The 22,936-nt window shown below is 41.2% G+C and overlaps 1 protein-coding gene across 2 annotated transcripts in view; it reads right to left on the bottom strand.

The window, feature by feature from the left end:
• Positions 1 to 22,936, bottom strand: part of KCNC4 (potassium voltage-gated channel subfamily C member 4) — an 85,969-nt gene that overhangs the window by 18,733 nt on the left and 44,300 nt on the right. Inside the window, exon 4 of one of the 2 annotated variants that reach the window (XM_089514875.1) lies at positions 15,926 to 17,014. The exons of the other annotated variant lie outside the window; for it this stretch is intronic. Coding sequence (XP_089371001.1) covers positions 16,935 to 17,014 — 80 coding nt within the window. The 3' untranslated portion in view covers positions 15,926 to 16,934. Of the gene's footprint in view, positions 1 to 15,925; positions 17,015 to 22,936 lie in introns of those variants that run through there. 2 annotated transcript variants of the gene reach the window in all.

Here is a 22,936-nt window from a genome sequence, read left to right as displayed (position 1 = left end):
TCTCCAAAATCAGCTGTGTCTTATTTCTCAAACCTTGCCTGCCCCACCTATATGGCATTGTATGAACCCCCTCTCTCATCTCAAGTTTTAGCCTTGAAATCTTTGAGAATAGGATGCTGCTGAGTTGGCAACATGTGTGTGTATGTATTTGTTGTTTATATATAAATAGGTCAAGATTCTGTATACCTGGGGTGAAGAAAACTTACCCTGAAGGGCCACAGTTATGCCCAGGGTCCCATCATTTAGGGGCATTGGAGACAAAAATCAGTGGGGTGTGTTATGATGCAGTCCACTAAGATCACCCACAAACTCCTAACAGTTGTCCACACTTGCCATATACTTTTAGCAGACTGTAAAATATATACCAGCATAGTTACACTGGGCCTCACAGTTACATAGCTGACTACACAAGAGAATCCAAGGACTTGAACTCTTCTGTTGCATAACACCTACCAATTCACATGTGTGAGAGAGGGTTCTACTGCATGTGTGTGCTTGTGGAGTATTTGGTTGCACTAGTGACTGCATTCACACATCCTCTGAGAAAGTGCAACCACTTGCTGCAAGTATTTTTATGCTAGTTTGGTTTCCTAATAGGATTCTGGCCATAGTTTACAGGAGGGAAGGAAGGAAGGAAGGAAGGAAGGAAGGAAGGAAGGAAGGAAGGAATTTAATACAACACATTCCTTATTTCTGCAGTATTTATTGCATCCAATTGCAGTTTATAAATCCATAAATCAATAAATATGTGAAATACATATACATTTGCCTGAAAGCTGGGACAGAACCTTAAAGCTGCTTTGAGAATCAATAAATTAAAGACTTAAAGAAAGGTCTTTTAAGAAGGTGCTGCATTATCTTAATTGCATTGTTTTGAAATTGCTTTTTACCATTGTTAGTGGTATGTTTTAAGTTTTTCCCCAGGTTTTTTAATCATTTAATTCTATTTGGGGGGAAACTTCAGTAAGAAAAAGAAGAAGAAAGAGAAGATTGAATTGTAGATGTGGCAGTCCTAGGGGCCAGCAGGATCTCATAAAAAGAAAGGGGAAAGATGATGAAATATTAAGACCAACAAATTGAGATTCAGCACTTCTAGAAAAAGAAAAGAACTGTAGTTGCAGTAGTGATAGGTGCTCTGGGAACAATTCCAAATGGACTGACAAAATATCTCAGTGAAATCACCATAGCACTATTACAAACAATTGTCACTGCTTGGAATGTACCATGTTATCCAACAATACTTGACTAATTCCTAGATTCTTGAGTAAATTTTGAAACATTGATGGTCCAAATCCAGTCAGTAATATCTGGTAGATTGTGAAGCTGGAGATAATAAGTGGATGTTGCTGATCACAGTTCCAGCGAATCAGTCATGCTCACCTTTGTGATATTCCATTCAATTTCTCATTCTATTCTTTTTTCTGTCGCCTGATCCCAGAGCAATCAGTGTTCTATGGCCTCTGAAGACATTCAGTCATCACTGGGTTTGGTATTGTGTGTGTGTGTGTGTTTGAAAACTTGTGTTTTTGCAACCCCAGACGTGTTGCTGACTCCTCGTACTTCATGCTTGAACATTGGAAACAGAAGTAATTTTATATATAAATCCCAGAACTGTTTTTGAAAAACAACCACATGTTTTTCTCACAGTGGGATGGGGATATCTTACAGGAATGTTCACTAAGTCCACAAGCGAACTAACTACTTGTAGGTTAATTAAACAGAATAGACTCATATGCCATTTCCCCTACCTTAAATGTTCATTGTGTTTTAATTGTTCCATTGAAATCTTTGGGATTTTCTTTGCCCCAACCAACCCAGTTTCATTGGAGGGCAGCCAGTTATAATATCTTCAGCAATGTCACATAGTTTCAGGTTGCAATTGGTTCAATTCCCTGGCTTTGCTTCTACTTTCCATCTTCATGTGCCAAGGCACAGTGGAGATATATGAAATGAAGCAATGTCTATTTGCTTCTCCTTTTATGGATGCCTGAAAGGCAAGACAGCCCGTGACCTTTGAAGAGGCAGCAGTGTCAAAACATGAACAATCTGAACAAATTTTTGTGGTTAGTTTCACATTTCTGAAAGCAATGTCCTTATTTCACTAATGTCATCATTGCTTGTTTGTGTCTGTTTTAAAAATTGGTTATGGTCTGCATTACCTTATGATGTAAAAGCATGACTTTGGGCCTTTTCACACTACACAAATAGCACAATGATTCCACTTTAACTGCCATGGTTCCATCCTATGGAATCCTGGGATTTGCAGTTTAAAGAAGGGTATTTAGAATTCTCTTCCAGAGAGTTCTCTCTCCAAACTACAAATCTCAGAATTTCAAAGGATACAGCCACAGCAGTTAAAGTTGAATCATAGAACCATAATTTTAGTGTGAAAGGTCCTTTGTTTTCATATAATTACCTTCAAGGCCTTTGTATGGGCAAATATGCATTCAAAAACCTTCATACGAATTAATCATGTAACTTTATGAAAGATTAGCCTGCAAACAAGTCTGTAGAAATTGGAAATTTTACTCTGTCAATTAAATAAGCAATTGTTTACAGAGAAAGCTGAATTTTGGGCTGGCTGACAAGAAGCTAAGGCAAACTCCCACATTTTGGACAAATGCTAACACATTTTTCATTGCATGCATTTAGTTTGCAATAGGTGTGCCATATTACTGTGAGACAGAGCAGGTGACCTAGTTTAGACGAGGAAGGCCTGTAAAGGACATGGAAGACATTGTCACACAGGTACTGTACTGTGCTGGGGAAAGGTGGTATATAAATAAAATAAATGAATAAAATAATATGTGGGATGGAAGTTCTGAAACACTCTGAAGGTGAGGAGGGAGCAAAACTAACCAGCAAATTCCTAATCTCTCATGCCCATCTTTCTTCTGAAGGGTGGGGCATGGCTTAAGAGATGGTTGGGGCAACATGGGAACCAGAGAGCCTTGCAGGCTAGATTGAACTGAGTTAAGAATGAAGTTGTTATTAAAAAATGGTGAAGCTTACAATTTGCAGTACTCATGGATTTATCTACTCCCTATTTCCTTTCTTACCCATGGGGAACTTACCTGTGTTTGTAGTTCACCTAGGTTCCACGTCTTTCTGGATATTGTTGAAGCCTGAAAAGAGTGTTGGACCCAAATAGCGAAGCATCTTCATCTTCTTGCAAGTATTGTCACAGCTTCTTGAAATGTTTCTTGATAAGCCTCCCAGATCTCAGGGCCTGGTCCTAATTCTCCAATCCTCAAGATTCATGGAGGAATCCCAGAGTGAGAGCTCTGTCTTGGAAAGTGTGTGTTCTTCATTTGTTAGATTTGCTGTTGTTTTCATTTGAATCATATACTCAGCTCTGCTCTGCAATTGCTCTTGATGCTTAAGGTATCATGCTTAATGCAATTACCAGGGTCTGTCCCTTGTGACATCGCCCTTATAACATGACTAGGGCGCACACACACGCGTGCGATTTCATAAGCCCTTACCTCTAGATCTCAGGTTTTGGCTCTGACATTTCAGGGACTGGCAGACCCTACTTGTAGACTTGTATGAATTCCATACCTCAAAACCATAATTTCAAGAAGAGGTAGTCCTGAAGGCATCTTTTTTATTTGGAAACATGCGCCTTTCTTTTCCTACAGCCTTTTTTCTCAGCACAAAAAAGATGATTAAGGAGGAAAAGAGAGAGTATTTATTGATTTATTTATCTGAATTTTGGATATTTATTTATTTATTTGAATAGTGAATATCTTGTATCCTCGGTCTCATAGTCATGTACAGATAAAATCAAATTAATTTTTTTAAACAGTAAGGCATTATTTAAAAGGCCTAAAACATACTAAACAATGAGCAATTTAAGACAGATTAAAATAGTTTAAAACTGTGTTACTTTTACAGGTTTGGATATTTTAAGACCTCAATTTCTTTAATTATATATATATAAAACATTTTCACACCTGGAAGGGAACAGCAGAAAGGGTTTTCTCCCACCTCCTCACACAGTGTACTACTGGGACGTAGAGGATGACCCCTCCAGCATAGCACAATTCTCAGAAAGACATATATAAAGAGAGGTGCTCCTTCAAGTATTGATATCCCAGAGCATTTAGGGCTTTAAATGCCATCACCAGCACCTTGAATTCAGACCTGAAACATACTGGCAGCCAATGCAATTCCTTTAAAACAAGTATTATGTGGTACTGTATGATGTTCTGGTCAGCAGTCTAGCAGCTTCATTTTGCACTAGCTGCAGTTTCTGAGTTTTCTTCAAGAGCAGCTGCATGTAGAATACAGTAGTCCAATTGGACTGACTGGGAAGTTTCCTGTGCATGGATTACTGTGGTTAAGTTTTTCCTGTCCAGGAAAGGGTGCAGCTGGTGGATTAGTCAAAGCTGGTCTCAAGCATTCCAAGCCACCAAGTCTACCTGTAGCTTATCCAAGTCTCAAAGATGAGAATCCCCAAGGCACAGAGCCTCTATCTAATTGGGATTCTACTTCAGAAGGCTATTGGCATCCAACACAGTTCCTTTAAAATTGGTGTCATGTCATGTTTGTAATAAGTTTTGGTTAACAGTCTAACTACTACATGTTGCACTAGCTACATCTTCAGACACAGTCTAGTGTAGAACATATTGCAGTACATATTGCCTGAACTACTGCAGCCAGGTTATCCCTGTCCAGGGAAGACCATCCAATCCTACAGAACTGATCCAGTAGGATACTATGGCCAATGGTACAGAAAACCACTGAGAGACTCAAGAGAATCTATAAACATGGTAATCTATTTCAAGTATGTGGCTGTTATGGCTTTTGTTTACAAGTAAGGATGGGGTGTATGCTACAGATTAGACTCTGTGGTAGAGTGGGCAGGTGTGATGGCGGGGGGTGGTGGTTTTAAGCTCTGGGATACATAATGGCTCACAAAAGTTCACCAAACTGAAAAAGAAGTGGCCAGACATCAACGTCTGATTTTGACAAATGGGTATTTCTTCACGCTGAATGATGTATGGGAACCTTGCAGTCTATGGACATGATGAATCACTACCTGTGGAGGTTTCCAGAAGAGTCAATTACCCCCTTTTTATTACAAAAACGGGTGTTCTGGGGAGTCTGGAAGGGTCAAAGGCCACAAAAACGACTTTGGGGTCTGCACATGGCCCTGTGACAGCACTTTGCCCACCCTTGGTTTATGGCAACAGCTCCACTCCCAGGAGATGTTCCCCACTTACCTATGGAGTATATCACACGGAGCTTTTGGGTGGTTTCTGGGTCAGTTCAGGGTCACCTCCGACGTGAGTGCACTTCCAACGATGTGGTTTCAGGTCGTAAAATGACTGTTTTATCAGACACCATTAATTTCTATGGGAGCCCCTTGCAAATTGCTTCAGCAGTGTTTCTGAAGTCACCCCTGATTTTGGTAAAAATGGGGAAAAAGTGACTTCAGAAAATTTACTTCCAGGCTGCCTTCGATTGCACTGCGATTTGGTCTGGTCTGGAATGCAGCTTTGCTACTGCTCTGGTACTCCACCGCAAGCACCCCGGGAGGAGGAGGAGGAGGAGGAGGCAGCACACTTCCCTTCCTTCCCGCGGGTGCCTGGCACCCATGAGAAGGGAGGAAGAGGAGGAGGCAGCCCCCCCCCCATTTCCTTCCTTCCTGGGGATGATGTCCATCATCCCCAGAAAGGGAGGAGGAGGAGGCGGCAGCCCTCCATTCCCTTCCTTCCTGGGGATGATGCCCATCATCCCCAGGAAGGGAGGGAGGAGGAGGAGGCAGCCCTCCCAGTCCCTTCCTTCCAGGGGATGATGCCCATCATCCCCGTGAAGGGAGGGAGCTGGAGGAGGCAGCCCTCCCAGTCCTTTCCTTCCAGGGGTCCTTGTCACCTGCGGGAAAGGAGGAGGGAGCCCTGCCCCTGTCCCCTTTTCCCCGCAGGGTGACAATTCAAATCGTTGAGCCCTCTGGTGTGGTAATACAATGTGCTCTCACTCCCCTTTGCTTGAGTCCGCATCACGTGACTTGCTTGGAATCGAACTAACTTCGCTTGCCCCTCACTTCGGAAGAACAACAGAAAGGCAGCGAAGTATGGTAAAACATCACGTTTTTACCTCAATTCGCATTGCTAGAGAGGAGTGACTCTGGATCTGGTGTGAAAAAACATCACACTTTGCATTACTAGAACAGGAGCGACTGCGGATCTCAGCTGCAACCCCCCCCCCCCCCCATGTGTGATAAGGTCCTATGTGAAATGCTTCATTTAAAAAAAATCCTATACTGCAGCTACATAGCTGGAGTTCTCGGTCAGATGCATGATACAGGATGCCAGGTGGGACTGGAAAAACACAGCTATTGCTTTTCATTATTGTAACCCTGATGCCTCTGAAGTGTGCTGTTGCTTGTGAGAGTGCTCCTTTTTATTATATCCATTTGCTATGAATCTTCACAGTGTGATTCATGCTAAACTCATTAATCACGACTATTCATAACAAGGGAAACAATATAAAAGTTGAATGGTATCTTGAAACTTATTATTCTAGCATTTGACAAATGAAATCTAACTTCTCATAAATTTCCCCTGTCCAGTTTTTAAAATAATATCAGACATGACCAAGATATGTCATATCTAGATACCATTCTGAAATGAGAGGCCTTACTGCCCTCCCTGCCAGTTGACTCCCTCTTCCTCCTCTTTCTATTACTGTATTCATTCATGCATAAGTCTAGAAATTTTACTCAAAAAATTGACCCCAAAAACATGGGTCAACTTTTCCCTGGGCAGGGTGACTAGATGTGCTCACTGCAAAGGAGGATAAGGCACTGCAAAATGGAAGGCATGACCAAATAAAAGCTAAAAACACTAATACAAATACAAATTCATGCTTCTCTGTCATGCTCCAAATGGAGGACATTTTGGAATTCCTCCTAGAAAGAAAGTTGAAATGTAGGGAGCAGATAAGAACCCATTGCCTTCTCTGTGACATTCCTTCAGGTATTTACAGAGTTCTATCATGGACTTGGTCTTCTCCAGACTAAAATAAGCAGGGACTGCACAAAGTTTCTCCATGCCCCATTATTTAATGCAATGTAATCCATTAACTGCTCAGATTCAGCATTTAAGTTTCTTTGTTTCATTGCCACACTTTTGTGATTAATCCACACAAATGGTATCTTCAGTTCTGACTGTCAAAAACTATTTCTGAACAGTGGGCTGGTTCAGAAAGGAAATAAGAAAGCAAACTTGACATCTGCTTGCTTTCAGCACTGTGAGATGACAATTCAGGCTGTTTCCCTAGATAAAAGTGTTTGCCTCATCAGCTTTGTTGTGCCTCCCTTCACAGAACTTTTATTTACTAAAAATGTTCTCATTATATTCAACAACTACTTAGAAGTAAAAAAAATCCAGGCATGCTGTGATGGGAGATTCTATTTTGGAACTGTAAATTCATTCTCTGCTTTATTCTTGCTCTCTCTCTTCCTCTGTGTGTCAGTTTTGGTGCCACTTTCACTGCCTTTTATCTCCTTTCCTTTGCTGGACCCTTTTCCCTTTTAGATAGATCCTTTCACCTCCCAACCTCCTCCTCTCTTCTGGAGACACACTGTTAAATTCAAACACTCTAAATAGGGTATTTGTCCCACTTTTGCTCTGTTCCTTCATCCTTCTTCTTTGTGAAAGAAATCCATTCACTGCCCCTCCATTACTGTCCAGAAGATAATGAGTTAAGCAATTTCAGTGAGGCTAGGAGTTTATTACATGTGCTGGAAAGAAGATTCAACAAACTATCTTCAGCTTTAAAGGAAAACATTCACTTGGAAACAGCCCTTGCCCAAAATAGATTAAGTTTCAAATGAATATACAGAAGATGGTGGGATCCTCTTATTCCAGAAACTTTATTATAACAGTGTGAGATAGGGAGACCTCTAACTATGGAATGCACTCAAAGACATGGGGGTGCCACTCCATCTGATAGTCCTAATGAGTGTTATCACGTTTGGTTCTGATAAAATGTTGGGTACATGTGGTATGTACTATGACCCCTGACTGACCTCATAAAGGACCCGCCATTAAGCCAAAGGCGAGGAGACCACGTAGGCAACTCACCTTGCAAAGGCAGAGTCCCTAGAAAAAGATGGAATTGGAAATTCCTCGCAGGAAGTTTGGGAGTCGCCAAACCAGAATCGCCACTGCTTGCCCAAGTAAGACAATACACTTGGCTTCACACCTGATGAGCCAGTGATCCGCTTAACGACTCAGTAATCAAGTCGGATACCCCTCCGAATTGTGTCCAGACCTAAATGCATTGTGCAACACATTACTTGCTCTTGGCTTAACAGAGCCCAAGCAATCAACACCTTTATCTAGCAAGTCTCCCTAGCCTCTAGCTACATTTTGCACTATAAGAACCCTGGGTTTTTGGACCCTCCTTGTGCTATCACCAGGTTGCAAGCTGGTCCACGCCAGTTTGAACTCTGATTTTAGCTCCCGTGGCCCTCTTCCCCGCACTCCTGTGGCCGTGATCCACTATCCATCAAAGCTTCATCAGACTTCCTGGAGAAGACTTCTGAGGTAGTATTCCCTAGTGGTGCCTCTCTTTCTCAAACCGCTCACTAACTCACCCATCTCCTGCTGTAGCATTGAATGAGTGTGTGTGTGTGTGTATGTTCCCCTTTTGCTGTGTGGTTTTCCCTGTGCTTTAATAAACGTTACCCCTTTAATTGGCCCTAGTTGGTATCAGCGTCTCTTTCTCTTGGGGCTTGCTGGCAACCTCTGGTATACACTGTTGGGGCCCGATTCAGGCATGTGGTTTTGTTAGGGCCTCCCCTCGGCTATATTTGAGCTAAGTAAAATTCCCTTGAGCGAAAGACTTCCTAACATGAGGAATCTGTACCAAGGACATGAGGCCACCATCAGAACATAATTCGGGGAAACAGAGTGGTTTCCAATAGGCAAAGGGGTCAGGCAAGGCTGCATCCTATCACCATACTTGTTTAACGTATATGCTGAAAACATCGTAAGAAAAGCAGAATTAGAATCAGAAAAAGGAGGTGTGAAGATAGGAGGAAGCAACTTTAACATATGCGGATATGTGGACAACACCATAAGATATGCAGACAACACCATAATATTAGCAGAAGACATTCAGGAATTGGAACCGTTAATAAGGAAGATCAAAGATGAAAGTGCAAAGGCAGGTCTGATGCTGAACATAAAGAAAACAAAAATAATGATCACAGAAGAAATACACAAATTCAGTCTAAACAATAAAGAAACTGAAATAGTTAATTGGTATCTGAAAATAATCTTAATGGGTGTGGGGGGGAGAGAGATGACTGCTGAGAAAAGACCACACAATTGGCCCTGATTAAGAGGCTGTCAGGGACATAGCAAACTGCTATATACTTTTTTTGACTATTAGAATCCCCTTTGCTGGTTCATCAAGCTCAGGGCTAACGTTATTGACTGGTGATAGCTCTCCAGAGTTTCAGGAAGGAACATTTTCTGGTTCTGTCTTGAGACACCAGGGATTGAACCTGGGACCTTGCACTTGCACATCACACCCCTTTATACACATTCCCCAGTAACACTGGTTGTATGATGCCAAGTGGCTCCCATACCATTGTGTGTGAGTTGAAAGCGGACAACAAATGTCAAATGCAGGGCTCTTGTAGCCTGAATTCTTGTTTGGAAGGGTAATGCCCTCATTTTTGCCCCCCCCAACTCACCCCAATGCTACACCCTTGCTATTGTCAGTAAGGGGGGGAGGTGTAATAGAAATTAAGAAGCCAAGCCCTCCCTCCAGTCCATCTGCCTTGGTCCAGGCCTCAGAAGTAGAGAAGAACTGCTGGCCCTCATCCCCTTCCCCTCCACCACTCCCTTCTCCTTTTGTGTCATGTCTTTTTAGATTGTAAGCCTGAGGGCAGGGAACCACCTAATTAAAAGATTGTATGTACAGCACTGTGTAAATTTACAGCACTTTATAAATAAAGGTTAATAATAATAATAATAATAATAATAATAATAATAATAATAATAAATTGTTTAAACTGGCAGCCAGCACACTGTTTCACAGCATTGGACTGCAGCATTTATATGTTCTGGTAAGAAGGCAAGAGTTTCAATGCATAAAAGAAACTAGAAGTAAGCATTTCCTGCCACTGGCAATTGAAAGTGGCAGAGAGAAGAGCATAGGAAAGACTCTAATGACAACTCCAAGATAGTCTATATGGAAATGTTTAGTGCACAGAGTGATCCTGCTGGGTTCTGTGATCTTTACAGAGAGAGCTAAATGTGCTTCCCTGATAGCTTATCTTTTGGTGATGATATTGCAGAAATTCATTTCCGTGGTAAAAATTATTTCATAGGCAGAGTAAAATGGTAAGTGAGGATGGAGGAGCATAGCCTCTGCAGGAAAGGCATTTATGTAAGCAGTGGTGCTCTTGGCAACAGAATAATCTCTTCCCAGTGGTGTCAAGCTCTGGCATAACTCTGGGAAAATTAATTCTTGCACAAGTCATGACCAGTAGACAACCAACGTAAAGTGGTTGCAGGCAAAAAAACAACAACCCAGAGCTTGGAAAATGCCCTTTTATGGTCTACAACTTTCAGAATCCCCCAGCTAGTATATCTGACGGAGAAGACCCTGAATTCCCATTGCTTAGGTTGGCTGGTGAATTCTCTGAGTTGTAGTTCAAAAAATAACTTTTCCAAGCCCTGAATAAAAGTTAAAAGAAGAAATCCAAAGGTGTGGTGGGCAGAAGGGGAAGAAGGAAGGCATGGGGAAATGGAGAAGTATTAAGTAACCTGAAACAGTAAACTGTCTGCTAACACCCTGGGCAGTTTTCTTGCAAAAGCACTACTTATATGGAACAGAGAGTATTTTATAATCCACGTTAGGAACCAGGATTTCACTTCATGAGTAAATGATACTTACATTTACATTCATCTTCACTGTATTCTTTCAGTCACTGTCCAGTCACTGTTTCTGATGTTTAAATATTCTTTTTCTTTTACTGGTACCACACCTTTTTTGTTTTATAAGTTGAAGTCTCATTCACATCTGAATTGTCCATATGGATTAAATAAAACTTTTGTTTAGACTGGCTAGAGAAATGGATGTGGCTAAACAGGTCCCAAGTGTCATACCCTCCCCACTGAATCATCACAACTAGACCCCATATCCCTGCTGATGGGGAGAAGCAACACTTCAAGAGCAGGTGTGGCTTGTAGCATTCTCTAGTCCAGGGTCAGCCCTTCCACTGGGTAGAGTGGGTCAGCTCCCACAAGCAGAAGAAGTGCCATGAAAGGTCAGGAAAGTGGTGGCTATTTATGTCTTATTGCTGTTTCTTTACTGTCAGGTAGAGGAAAGAGGTGTTTGTGTGATTTTCATATCATTTGTCTCCAAGTACTGTGCATGTGATCCTGGATAGGTGAGGATGAAGTGCCATGTACTGCATGTACCCAGGCAGCAAAATGACTTGGGCTACCCCTGCCCTAACCTCAAGCTTTCTCCCTATACTACCTCCTTGTCTCTGCTCTGTGTTTATCCTTTTTATCTATACATTTTGTAAGCTACCTTGGGTCTTGCATCTAGGGAAATGGTAGGATAGTAATTTAATAAACCGGCTGGATTAGCTGGTAAAATACATTTTTGCAACTCAGGTAAAGGAATGTCAGTACATTGACTGAAGGTGTGTCAGGTACAAAGGAGATCCATATGTTGGTTATTGAGGAGAGTGGTACATATGCAGAATGCCTTAAACCTTTCCCAGATCCAGACTCTTGCATGTAGCTGCTCCTGTTGATCACCATGAACAATACTTTGGAAAAAAGCTTTTGCAATACAATATTATTAGTCCCCCAGCAATGCAGTCAATGTCATTACATGGACCCAGTGGTACAGCTTTCAGGCAAATACAACTTCCAAATGGCTTTCTCCCATCTCAGTGGGAATTATATAGTTTCTCTCCATGCCTCAGAGAGAGGCTTTATCTGTAATTGATGCTTGGCCATCAGCCACAAAGCCTGGATTGCTCAGGATTTGATGCTGTTTTTCTTCCCAGTTCAATTGAGGGCCTTGGCTTCAGATGAGCAGTGCTGGTGCCAGAAGCCAGACAAAGTCGGCAGCCTTCCAAGGCTCTTGGCCTCTGGGGTGAGAGGTAGGGGAAGTATGGGGAAACAACAAAAGCAGATTCCAGCTCACCACTGCCTTGGCTAAAGAGCGGTCTCAGGTTCAGTCTCAAGCTCAGTTCTGCCCCATCTACATTTCACCTTCCTGTCTACAGCATGGGAAACAAAGGCTGCAGTAGCAGGAAATCTGGAATGCCAGAATGAAATTCCACTCAAGGAAACATTGACATGAGGGGAGAAATAATCTCCAGTTTCTGGTGTGAGATACTATGTATCTGGCAAGTTATCTACAACCCATCTGTATTTCTCTCCAGGTGTATATGCCTTAAAGTTGTCTGTGAACTTATGGTAACTCCCTGCATTTCACAGGATTTTCTTCAGCAGGAGGTAATTTGCCATTGCCACCTTCCAAAACACATCTGGCAGCACCTGGTATTCCTTGCTGATCTTCCATCCAAGTACCAGCCAGACCTGAACTTGCTTAGCTTTCAAGATCAGATGTGATCTGGTGCCTTCAAGGCATTTAAGCTTCTGTATTTCTAGAACCACAACAATCTGTTGCTCTTTGCCAGGGCCCACAACCTGATCCTTCTCAACTGGCTTCTCTTGATTTGAATCAGCACTGGGAAAAGTTCTTTTTTGGACTACACTTCCCAGAATCCTCTAGCCATCATAGTCTAACTTTTCCATCTCTGAAATACACGCACCAGAGATGGCAACAGATATGGGGAATCAGCAGTACCAATTTTAACACTTTTGCAGCTGAAACAGTGGCAGCTAGTGTCTTCCTTGCCAGTGAGCCCATACAGACAGGGCAAAATAAAGCTGCTTCGGGTCACTTTAGAGGTATGCTGTTTAAATGATGCATGTGTCCTAAGAGGCCAGAAGCTGCGCCAAAGCTACACTCCAGTCCTAAGGAGTGGAGTGTAGCTTTGCCGCAGCTTCTAGCCTCTTAAGATGCGGGTGTCATTTAAACAGCATACCTCCAAAGTGACCCAAAGCAGCTTTATTTTGCCCTGTCTGTATGGGCTCACTGGCAAGGAAGACACTAGCTGCCACTGTTTCAGCTGCAAAAGTGTTAAAATTGGTACTGCTGATTCCCCATATTGCCATCTCTGGTGTGTGTATTTCAGAGAAGGAAAAGTTAGACTATGATGGCTAGAGGATTCTGGGAAGTGTAGTCCAAAAAGACTAGCTGTCTGTATGGGCATAATGCTCTGGGTTTTAGTCCAAACTTTAAAGGAGTTGTCTGTTATGACAAAGCCCTATCCTCAAAATAGATTCAGGCTTTACATAGCTCTTTTAAAGTTCAGTCTAAGAGCAGATTTCTCAATCTACTGACATGGATGGAGGTGACCAGCCATCACTGAGCTGAAGCACAAGGTATAGGAAGGAGGGCAATCCTGCTGTGGAGTTTGCTACCTAGAACTAGTATTTAATCATTCCATGATAATCAGTGGGGAAGCAGGAAGTTTAAGAAGCAGTGCTCTCTAGTGGTCAGTTCCATTTGGCTGAATATGTTCCAGCTGGCCTTTCTAAAGTCAGTCTACTGAGAAACACCACTTTTAATGCACGAATACCAAGAAGCAATCATATTACTTTACAATCAGGATGCAGGATTCTTTGTTAGACGACTACCCACTTGGCACACATTCTGACATACAATAGCTTTGTGAGATATGAATGGCTATAGTGATCTATTGGTGTTAAAATATCTAGGTAGCAGCGCGCCTTGGCTGGTTTTGTGGTTCTTGTTTTTACTTCTAATGAAGAGTGTAATCTGTCATTTGCCTGACATGATCCAAAAGAGCACTTCAGTTAACTTGCTGCCTCTTCCTCCTCCTTCCTTTGATGGAGACTAGTGCTTAACATTTAAGAAAGTTTATTTAAAAAATCTCTCCCTGCCACAAAATAAAAATAAACAAAATGGAATTTTATTTATGATTTTCTTTTCTTTCTTATTTAATCGCATGAACCTCTGCAAGATTTTATTGCACATTCTGATTCTATGAGCATTTGTGAAATTCAATATTTCCCATTCTCCTAGATGAAGAGAATAACAGGTAATAATCCTAAAGTAGCCTTTCTTACCCTAGATGTTTTGGGCTACAACTCCCACCACAGATAAGGCAGTTCTAAAGCAGAGGTATGTGTGTGCACGTGTATGTATATCTATATCTATATAACAGTGTGTAAGGTAAAGTAGTCATAACATTACTAATGGTATCATTACTGGTTACTAACATGGACTTTTTCCCTGTTTTTAGTGGTCTATATCAGCAGTGTTATTTATGTAGCCATAAAAGGTCTGTGCTCAGTTACAAGAGGCAGGTTTCAGTACGTTTGGGGAAACCGTAAAGGTCTGTAGAATTTTTGCAAATGCTAATAGGCCAAAAGGTGCTGGCTGGCTGGCTGGCAGGTGTAGGGAAGAGGAGAGATGGGGAAAAACCAGAAAACTGCATGGGAGCCATTGAGGTATAGTGGTGGAGGGCACGTCTGGATGGTTGAAAATGGGAGCATCTAAAGGGCTATAGTTTGCGCCAGATCTTCTTGCATAATGCTTTCTTACCAAAATTCAAGTTTTGTTTTCATAGTTCACTAATGTTTATATCAGCTAATCATAGGGAGAGTCAGAGAGGACAAATCCAGTTGATGGTAGACCATCCAAAATAAATTGTTCATGAAATTTGGGAGGATGGGAACTGAATCAGAAATATAATTGTAAATTTAAGTAACTGTAAGATCCCCAAACATCATAGCAAGCTCCAAGGCATAAAACAGACTGCTAAAGTAACCTCAAGAGTGGACTTCTGCAATGCACTGTACATTCGACTACCTCTTTACCAAATTTGGAAGCTTCAATTAGTGCAAAAAATGGAAGCCTATTTCACCAGATTGTTATGAGGTTAAAATACCTCTCTTCAGTTTGAAAGTTCCAATGTTGCTTATTATTTCAGAAATAACCAGTGTGTAAATTCATTCACTTGAGAGCCGTCAGAAAGTCAAGATAGTAATCATGTAAAAATAACTTGATGAGTGCCTAGACATCTGTAGTTTAAGAATGAGATTATCGCACTACACTCTTAAAACAGGGCTAATCCACTTTTACTGCTCTGGCTGCCTCCTGTTGCATTCTGGGACTTGTAGTTTAGGAAATGGCATTTAGACTATTCAGCCAGAGAGCTCTTAGGCCTCACTGAACTACAAACCCCAAAATGAAACAGGAGGCAGCCAGAGCAGTAAAAGTGGATTAGCCCTGTTTTAAGAGTGTAGTGCAATAATCTACCAAGTGTCTGACTAATGAACCAAGTAGGCTTACCTGTAGACTTTGGAGAGGCATGTTAAAAAATATTGGCTACATCATTAAGGCCTATGGAGATTATCAGACGAGGGGAAACTGGGGAAGAAAAAAGGCATATTCCCAGAATAATCGCAATGAAGATTTTCAGATGATTATCCAGGATTTATCCCGTGAAGATCCAGGAATACTCCACCAACAAACTTTTCCTGGGACTTCCCTGTGAATGGTTTGTTGCTGGGGCATTCCTGGATCTTCATGGGTTAAGTCCTGGATAAGCACAATGCGTCTGAAAATCTTCAGCATTAACGTGCGACTTCACCGGGAATATGCCTTTTACTCCTGGCTCCCCCAGCCTCCTGGGGGTCTGGTAATCTCCTATGTCATTGTTATGACAATTCAACTAAATGTAATTCTAGTTGTTTGATTACTTGAATCTTCCTAGTGACCAAAGGTAAACAAAAAATCAATGTCAGGAATACTCAGAAGCTGGGTTTCAATTTCTAGATCTTTTTATTAAGAGTACAGTTTCACAGGAGGAGGCATGTATACAGCACAGAAGATAACAGTACTCAATACCTTTGGGGATGTATTAGCAGCACTGGGAAGTGGAGTGAAACAAATTTACCTCTTCAGTCTAATGTTTCATTAAACATACCTCCAAGCTGCTTGATCAGGAAGCAAAGACTTTTCCTATCAACATCTCAACATCATGGGTGCTCAGATTCCCAAGTAATTCCATGAATATCATTTCTAAAAGGAGAATTTTCTGCCAGAGAAGCTTGCAGCACACACAGTCTTTAATCTGCTGACAATACTTGGTACTTACTTACTGAGCCATTTGCAGGAAGGTATTTAAGTTTAGAAATGTCCATCTATAAGAAAGTCCAGGAACTGTAATGGAACAGCAACTATGCCAGCAAGTCAGTCAGTCAACATAGTAAAAGAGAGGAAAGTGTTGTTGGTGGAACAGTTCTGGTGTTGTACAGTATGAGATCCCACGATGACATTGGCAGTGTAGAATAACCCTGGGTTGTCTCAGACATGTTTTTATACACCTAATACATAGCAAGCAGGATTATAGCAAATAGGCAGATCCTCCCATCTTACATTTCTAACAGGAAAACTGCTTGAGGCTATCCCAGCTTCTAGAGACAATCACTGAGAATTCAAAAGTTCTGAAAAAATATGGATTTTCAGATTCATTCCTAGTAAAAAAAAAAATCCCAAAAGGCAAACAGGCTACACTCACACAAAAAAATCTCCTCGAAACAGAAAATCAGGTTTCCAATCAATGCTTCTTATACATCTGTCTTTCTTGTGATGAAAATTTGCCTCAAATTTGATCAGTCAGGAAGAAGTTTGTTTTTCTCAGCTTTCTTAAGTTAAGAGACCTGGCACTGAAAACACAGGTATTTTTTTAGGTTTGTCACTGATTCCTAAACATGAATTGCTGTTTAAAAAAATAGAAGAAGGAAGAAGAACCAGAGCTGTGTGTTGATGAATCCAGAAGTGCTTCAAAGAGAAGAGCGGTGATGATTCATTCGGCCTTCTAAAGGCTGGAGAAACTGCCCAGACAGCACATATGGCAGCTTGGCTGAGTCAGAGGGAGAAGACAAAATCTGAGTAGATATGGACAGCACCATGCCTGACCCACTACAAAGTGGGTTAGAGTCACCCTCCCTGTGCATGCCCCATACTTCAGAAACCTCTACCACTTCACAGTATCACAGTATCCAAGCTTGAGCTTGGAGCAGAACCATCAGCTCAGTGTAAATCCTTTTAATGCAGTAGCATCTGTGCATAAAATGACACCTCAGTCTCCTTCCAGTTTTTCAGACATGTGTCTCTTTAGAGCATGTTTATTTCTGGCCAACTCGCTAATTCTGCACTGGGTGACTACTTATTTAAACATTGTTTCATGAAAGCTTTTGGAGATTGACAGTTAAAATCAGGCTATTTACTATTTGTACAATCTGTAGATACAAAACCGTTGCTTAATAAAACTTGTGGGGAGAGGTTAATTGTTTTTAGTAATACTGCTAGTGCTATAGGTCTCAGGAAGTAATAAAAATAACAACAAATGCTTTTGTAACACCTTGCTTTTTGCCGATAAGTGGACATAGTGAGAAACCACTCCCTGTCTTTACAGAAATATACACATCATTGAAGTAGTACATCCCTGATATCAGCCATCTTGAAGCTAATTGAAACTAACTAGATGGGCATCTCCAGGGAGCAGTAGTTTCTGGACTGAGTGCCATGAAGGGCAGTGACATGTCACTTTAGCAGAACACTGCTGAAGGCAGATGACATTTCCTTACCACTTTTCTATTGCCCAAGCACTACCTTTCTAATAGATCCACAACTCTGGTTAGACTGATCTCCCCTTGACACTGAGATCTAATCTGCACTGCAGAAATAATGCAGTTTGATACCACTTTAATTGACAGGTCCCCATTCTATGCTACCCTAGCATTTGTAGTTTGCCATGGCATCAGAGCTCTCTAACTGAGAAGGCTAAATATCTCACAAAACTACAAATCCCAGAATTCCATAGCATTAAGCTATGGCAGTTGAAACAGTGTCACACTGCCTTATTTCTGCAGTGCAGATTAGACCTGATCCCACTAACTCTATCTAGAGTTAGATTGGCTATCCAGTTGTTCTTGGATGGCAACTCCCAGCTAGGGATGATGTGAGTTGCAATGCAACAATGCCTGAATGCCCACTCACTCACCACTCCTGATCTAGGAGTAATCTAGGCTGCAGCTCAGAGCATGAAACACCATATGGAAAGACATCTATCAGTTATCAGCAGTATCTTATCAGTCAGTAATCACTGTCTTCCTACTTACAACCCGTGTTAGATCATGACCTGGATAGTTAATAGAGCCAGATTATGAAGCAAAAGGACATCAATAGTAGGGAGTGATCGTACTCTCTCATAGTCGTGTTTTGGCAGGAATTTCAGTTATTATTGTTTGGATTCTTTCCTGTAACTGCATTTTGACATGTAAAATTTTAAAGCAACTTAGGCGCTTTACAGACCACCCAAAAGGGCGGTCTGCTGGCGCCCTCATATGCTGTGCAGAGGAGTCTCAACGGCCAAACTACGCGACTCCTCCACGCCGCAAAAAGAAGCCGCAAAAAGCGGCTTCTTTTTGCGGCACTATTATGACGCCGCAAAGCGCCATCCTAACCCTAGTATGTGCCGAGCACGTACTTTTGGTGCATGTGGAACATGCCTTAGATATTTAAAAATCATCTAAATAAGCCATATAGGAATGTTTTACTTTTGAAGTATAAATGTCATGCAGTTAAATTTTGTCCAGAAAACTTTTCCTTTCAGACATAACATTTTTCTTTTAACAAGCTTGGAATTGGTCCCTTTAAAAAACACTTGGATCACATAGCTCTTAGCCTGACTGACTGTGGCCCAAACAGTAATTGAAATATTATTCCACCTAGTGAGAATGTCTTTTGGACAAGAGGAAATTACTGTGCCGATTTTCTCAGTTTACAAGTTAGATACTTAAGTGCAGAGACGAGGATGCTTGGCTGAGCTTTTATCGTATTCAGTCAATAATTAAACACCAATACTTTCATTTTTCATCCACAGCCTTAATTGCTCAAACAGCCTTTGCAAGGAAGCAAAAGGAATCCACTAATGGTTATTCCTCTCACCTTCCTGTTATCACAGCATGATGTATGAAGAGAAGACATTGGTTTCAGTGCAATTATGACCCCTTTTCTCATAGAAGTATATGCCTTTAACAGCTGCCTAACAGAGATCCAGCAAATGCTGCTCTCCCTATTACTGCAACATCATGCTGGGAAAAGCTAAATTTGTTGAATTTCTGCCTGTCACACCTTTGCTGGAAGTCATGAAGCCTTAGTCAGAGAAAAAGTGGCAATCCCAGTGTGTGAGCACTGACTGCTAATGATGTGCTTTCAATTTTCATTGCATATTATCCTCTCTGGTTTGTAATATGGCCAAGTGTTCGTCAGGGGTGATTCACACATGCATGTGTCAATGTTGCATTCCTTGATGACTAGTTATTCAGATCTGCCTCTGGCTTTATGAATAACCTTAGCTGGAAACCACTGGGACTGATAAGATATCAAGTGATATAAATGCCATTCTTTGATCTGCAATGGCTGGTTCACACTTCTGAGGCACCAGATATTGTGTAGTCATCAAGAGACCAACAGGTATGCCATAGGTGTGAATTAACCATAAGCTGACTGGAATCTTTTCCAGGAAAGCAGTATCTTAAGCAACCCAAAGAGAGAATGAGAAAGACTCATGCAGGAAATGAAAGGGAAACTCTCCCTACTCTACAGCAATCCTGGAGGCTAAGAAGACTCTCTCCGTATGGCTGTAAATCCTCTTGCTCTCCCAATTTGAAATTCTTAGTTGATACTCACATCTTCAAAGGTTGCTTTTTAAAAGTCATATGACTCATTACAATATAAGCAAAAAACATACTGTAACCTGTTACCATTAACCATGTGAGTTTTGTAAAATAACCTGTTGTGCTGCGCTTTACTTTTTACTTCAAAAAACTAGAAAATAATAAAAGGCCCTAAACTTTGGGGGGGAAACCTTCAAAAATAGGTAACAAATGTTATCTATTACACTTAAAAAGTAATTACATTACCATCTCCCTTATCTGGAATTCCAAAATCTGAAATATTAAAAAACCCAAAAACAAAACCCAAAACAAACCTTTCTTCATGGGTAGTTGAGATATCTTTGTTTTCTGATGGTTCAATGTACACTAACTTTGTTTCATGTCCAGTTATTTTTAAAATATTGTATAAAATTGCCTTCAAGCTATGTGTATAGAGTGTATATGAAACATAAATGAATTTTGTAATTAGACTTGGGTTCCATCTTCAAGATATCTCATTATGTAGGTATATGCAAATACAGGTATTCCAAAATTCATAAATAAATAAATACATTCAAAATTCAAAACCCCTGATCCCAAGCATATAACTAATTGTTACATTATTTGTAAAAAGAACACCATTGTGACCCTGTGCACTCCAATAGTAGCACATTACAGGTGATATAAGCCAGAACCTTGTTTAGGGTCAATCTAGGGACTGTGAAAGTTCCACAGTCCCCACTTATTGGACAGAAGCCACTGTAAGTCCCCCCCCCCCAATGCAACTGATCTGTCAGTGTGAGGGGGGATTGCTCCAGGGGTCATGTTTTTGTTTATTACACAGGAGATTACTTATGGGAGGGGACTGTCAGCTAGCTGCTTCCTGTGCAACAGGAAAACAAACACCAGTTGATTGCAGCAGCTGCTTCCCAATAAATGGAATGAAAAGGTTGGACTGGGATTCACTGTGTAGTGCCATAACCACAGTGCTTACATATCTGTAAATCTCTTAAAAGGATTCCAGCCAATATTACTTGTGACATGTTACTGCCAAACTCTGAACACATCACTGCTTTTAAGACTCAGCATTTGACACACAAAATCTTCAAAACAAACTAGAAGAGTGTTGGAGTGTTGTTATGCACCCTTGCATACCCCTATGCTGCATTTTGGGGTCCTCATATTTCCTATTTCATATTTGGATGCAAGGCATGTGTTCTATCATTGAACTACAGCCCTTCCAAAAATGAAGGAGAGAATCAAATGACATGGAGCCCAAACTCAGAAATTAATCCCATGAAGGTGGTGTCTGCACAGGTCAGAATTCTCTAAGAGCTGCCTGACGTATTCTCACCCTGGAGCTGTCCTGACATCCCCTTGTTGCCTGGAACCCTTTGTTGTGATGCCAGGTGGCTGTTGACACACAAGTCCCATCACATTGCTTGGCATGGCCACAAGCTTGAAAAATCACGATCTGCCGTTAGAACAAGGTGCCCAGTATCACTCACATGGCTGGACATCTCATTCGAACAAAGGAGTGAACAATTCACCACCATCACTACTGCACCACACAACACAGTGGAATGCATTGTAAAGAGCTGCCCAGCATCACAACTGAAGGCTTCCTGGAAGATCCAGAGCAAATAGTGAGTTTTAAAAATGTTTAAGGATGTTATATCTTAGTGCTGAATCAGCCAGATGTCATCTAGACTGTTCACACCAGAACCAGGGATGTGTGTCATCTGGACTCCCTTTTGAGAGGACACAGGGAGGATGTTTTCGCCTGTGCAGACATTGGCTAAGGAGATTAGTGCATGTGGCTTTTAAACCACGAGTACATTGAGAAAGAAGCGGTTTTGGTGATACTTTTTGCATGATGACTCCTCCAACTCGTAGCTGCCCAGTCCCCCACTCATCTCGTTTCCTTCATGGGGGAATGACCTGGCAATAGTCTGCAGGTGCAAATGTCACTCCCTGGGCTGTTGCATGATTGGCAGACATGTGGTGCCAATGTCCCCTTCTCACCTTCACTATTCTGAAGTGCCCTAATTACGTTTTAACACTTTCTCTATTAATATCTTTTAAAAACTTTTAAAGAGTTAGTTCTGGGCTGCAGAGCTCTGGAATTTCATGAAACTATGGTGAAACAAAAGCCTTGAAAACATGCTAGGAAGGACATTAGGCAGGGAGGCAGGGTTAAGGAAGAGTTTATGAAAAGATCATGATGGGCACATCAGCTCCAGTTGTGCCATTGAAAGAGGTGCAGTGATAGCTGCCTATAAGTGGTAAGTTCCCATTTTTTTTATTAAAACCGTGACTGCTACAAAAACGGGGCCACATGCAGTAATGTCCTAAATTCTGTGGGACAATCCTAAATAAGTGTACATAGAATTGTAGCCTTAAAAGGTCACGTAGTTCAGCTCCAAAGCAAACCTGATCTTTGTTCCAGTTTCCAACCCCGTTTCCTCATGATATCCATTAAATTCATGCATTTCTAAGAGACTTAAGACTAAATCAAGGAGTGTGTTCCCCTTCAATAGCACGGACTGATCTTTTAGACCTCTTTTGGGAGTAGTAATCTCTACACAAATGGAGTGGGCTGTGTACAAAATTTCAATTCTGTGCCTCTATAAATGCACCAAAAATTCAATGTTTGCTCGAGAACTTCTTTAATTTATGCTAAGGCTGTAACTGATCCAACTGTTCTTTTGCTTCATTACAATAAGCAAAATGTTACTGGTGTTTTTATTCTGACAGTAAGCACAAAGGAGGCTTGCTGGCAAGGCAGAAAAACCATCAGTACAAATGATTTGTGGGCAGCTCAGTTATTGCTATGACATTTAAGCATCTTGACTTGCTAAGATTTTTGGTCTTTTCCTTTTCTCCACTCTGCTTGGGCTCCACTGAGAAAATAAAAATGTTCTCAAAAATGGAATAAATATAATGTATATTGCTTGTGCACTGCTGCCTTTGGCCAAAAATTTCAACATAACCCTAAATATAAAGGCTATATTTTGCATGTAATGTAGAAAATACAGTGTGCCCACACCATACGCAGGTGCACTGTATGCAGCTTTCAACTTACACTGAAGCTGCATTGCAATAAAATGAATGGTGCATGC

This window comes from Sceloporus occidentalis, unplaced genomic scaffold (genome assembly GCF_023333645.1).
Source record: "Sceloporus occidentalis isolate IW3139 unplaced genomic scaffold, rSceOcc1.0.p SCAF_3, whole genome shotgun sequence".
NCBI classification, from domain to species: domain Eukaryota; kingdom Metazoa; phylum Chordata; class Lepidosauria; order Squamata; family Phrynosomatidae; genus Sceloporus; species Sceloporus occidentalis.
This window is presented reverse-complemented; position numbering and strand designations above follow the sequence as displayed.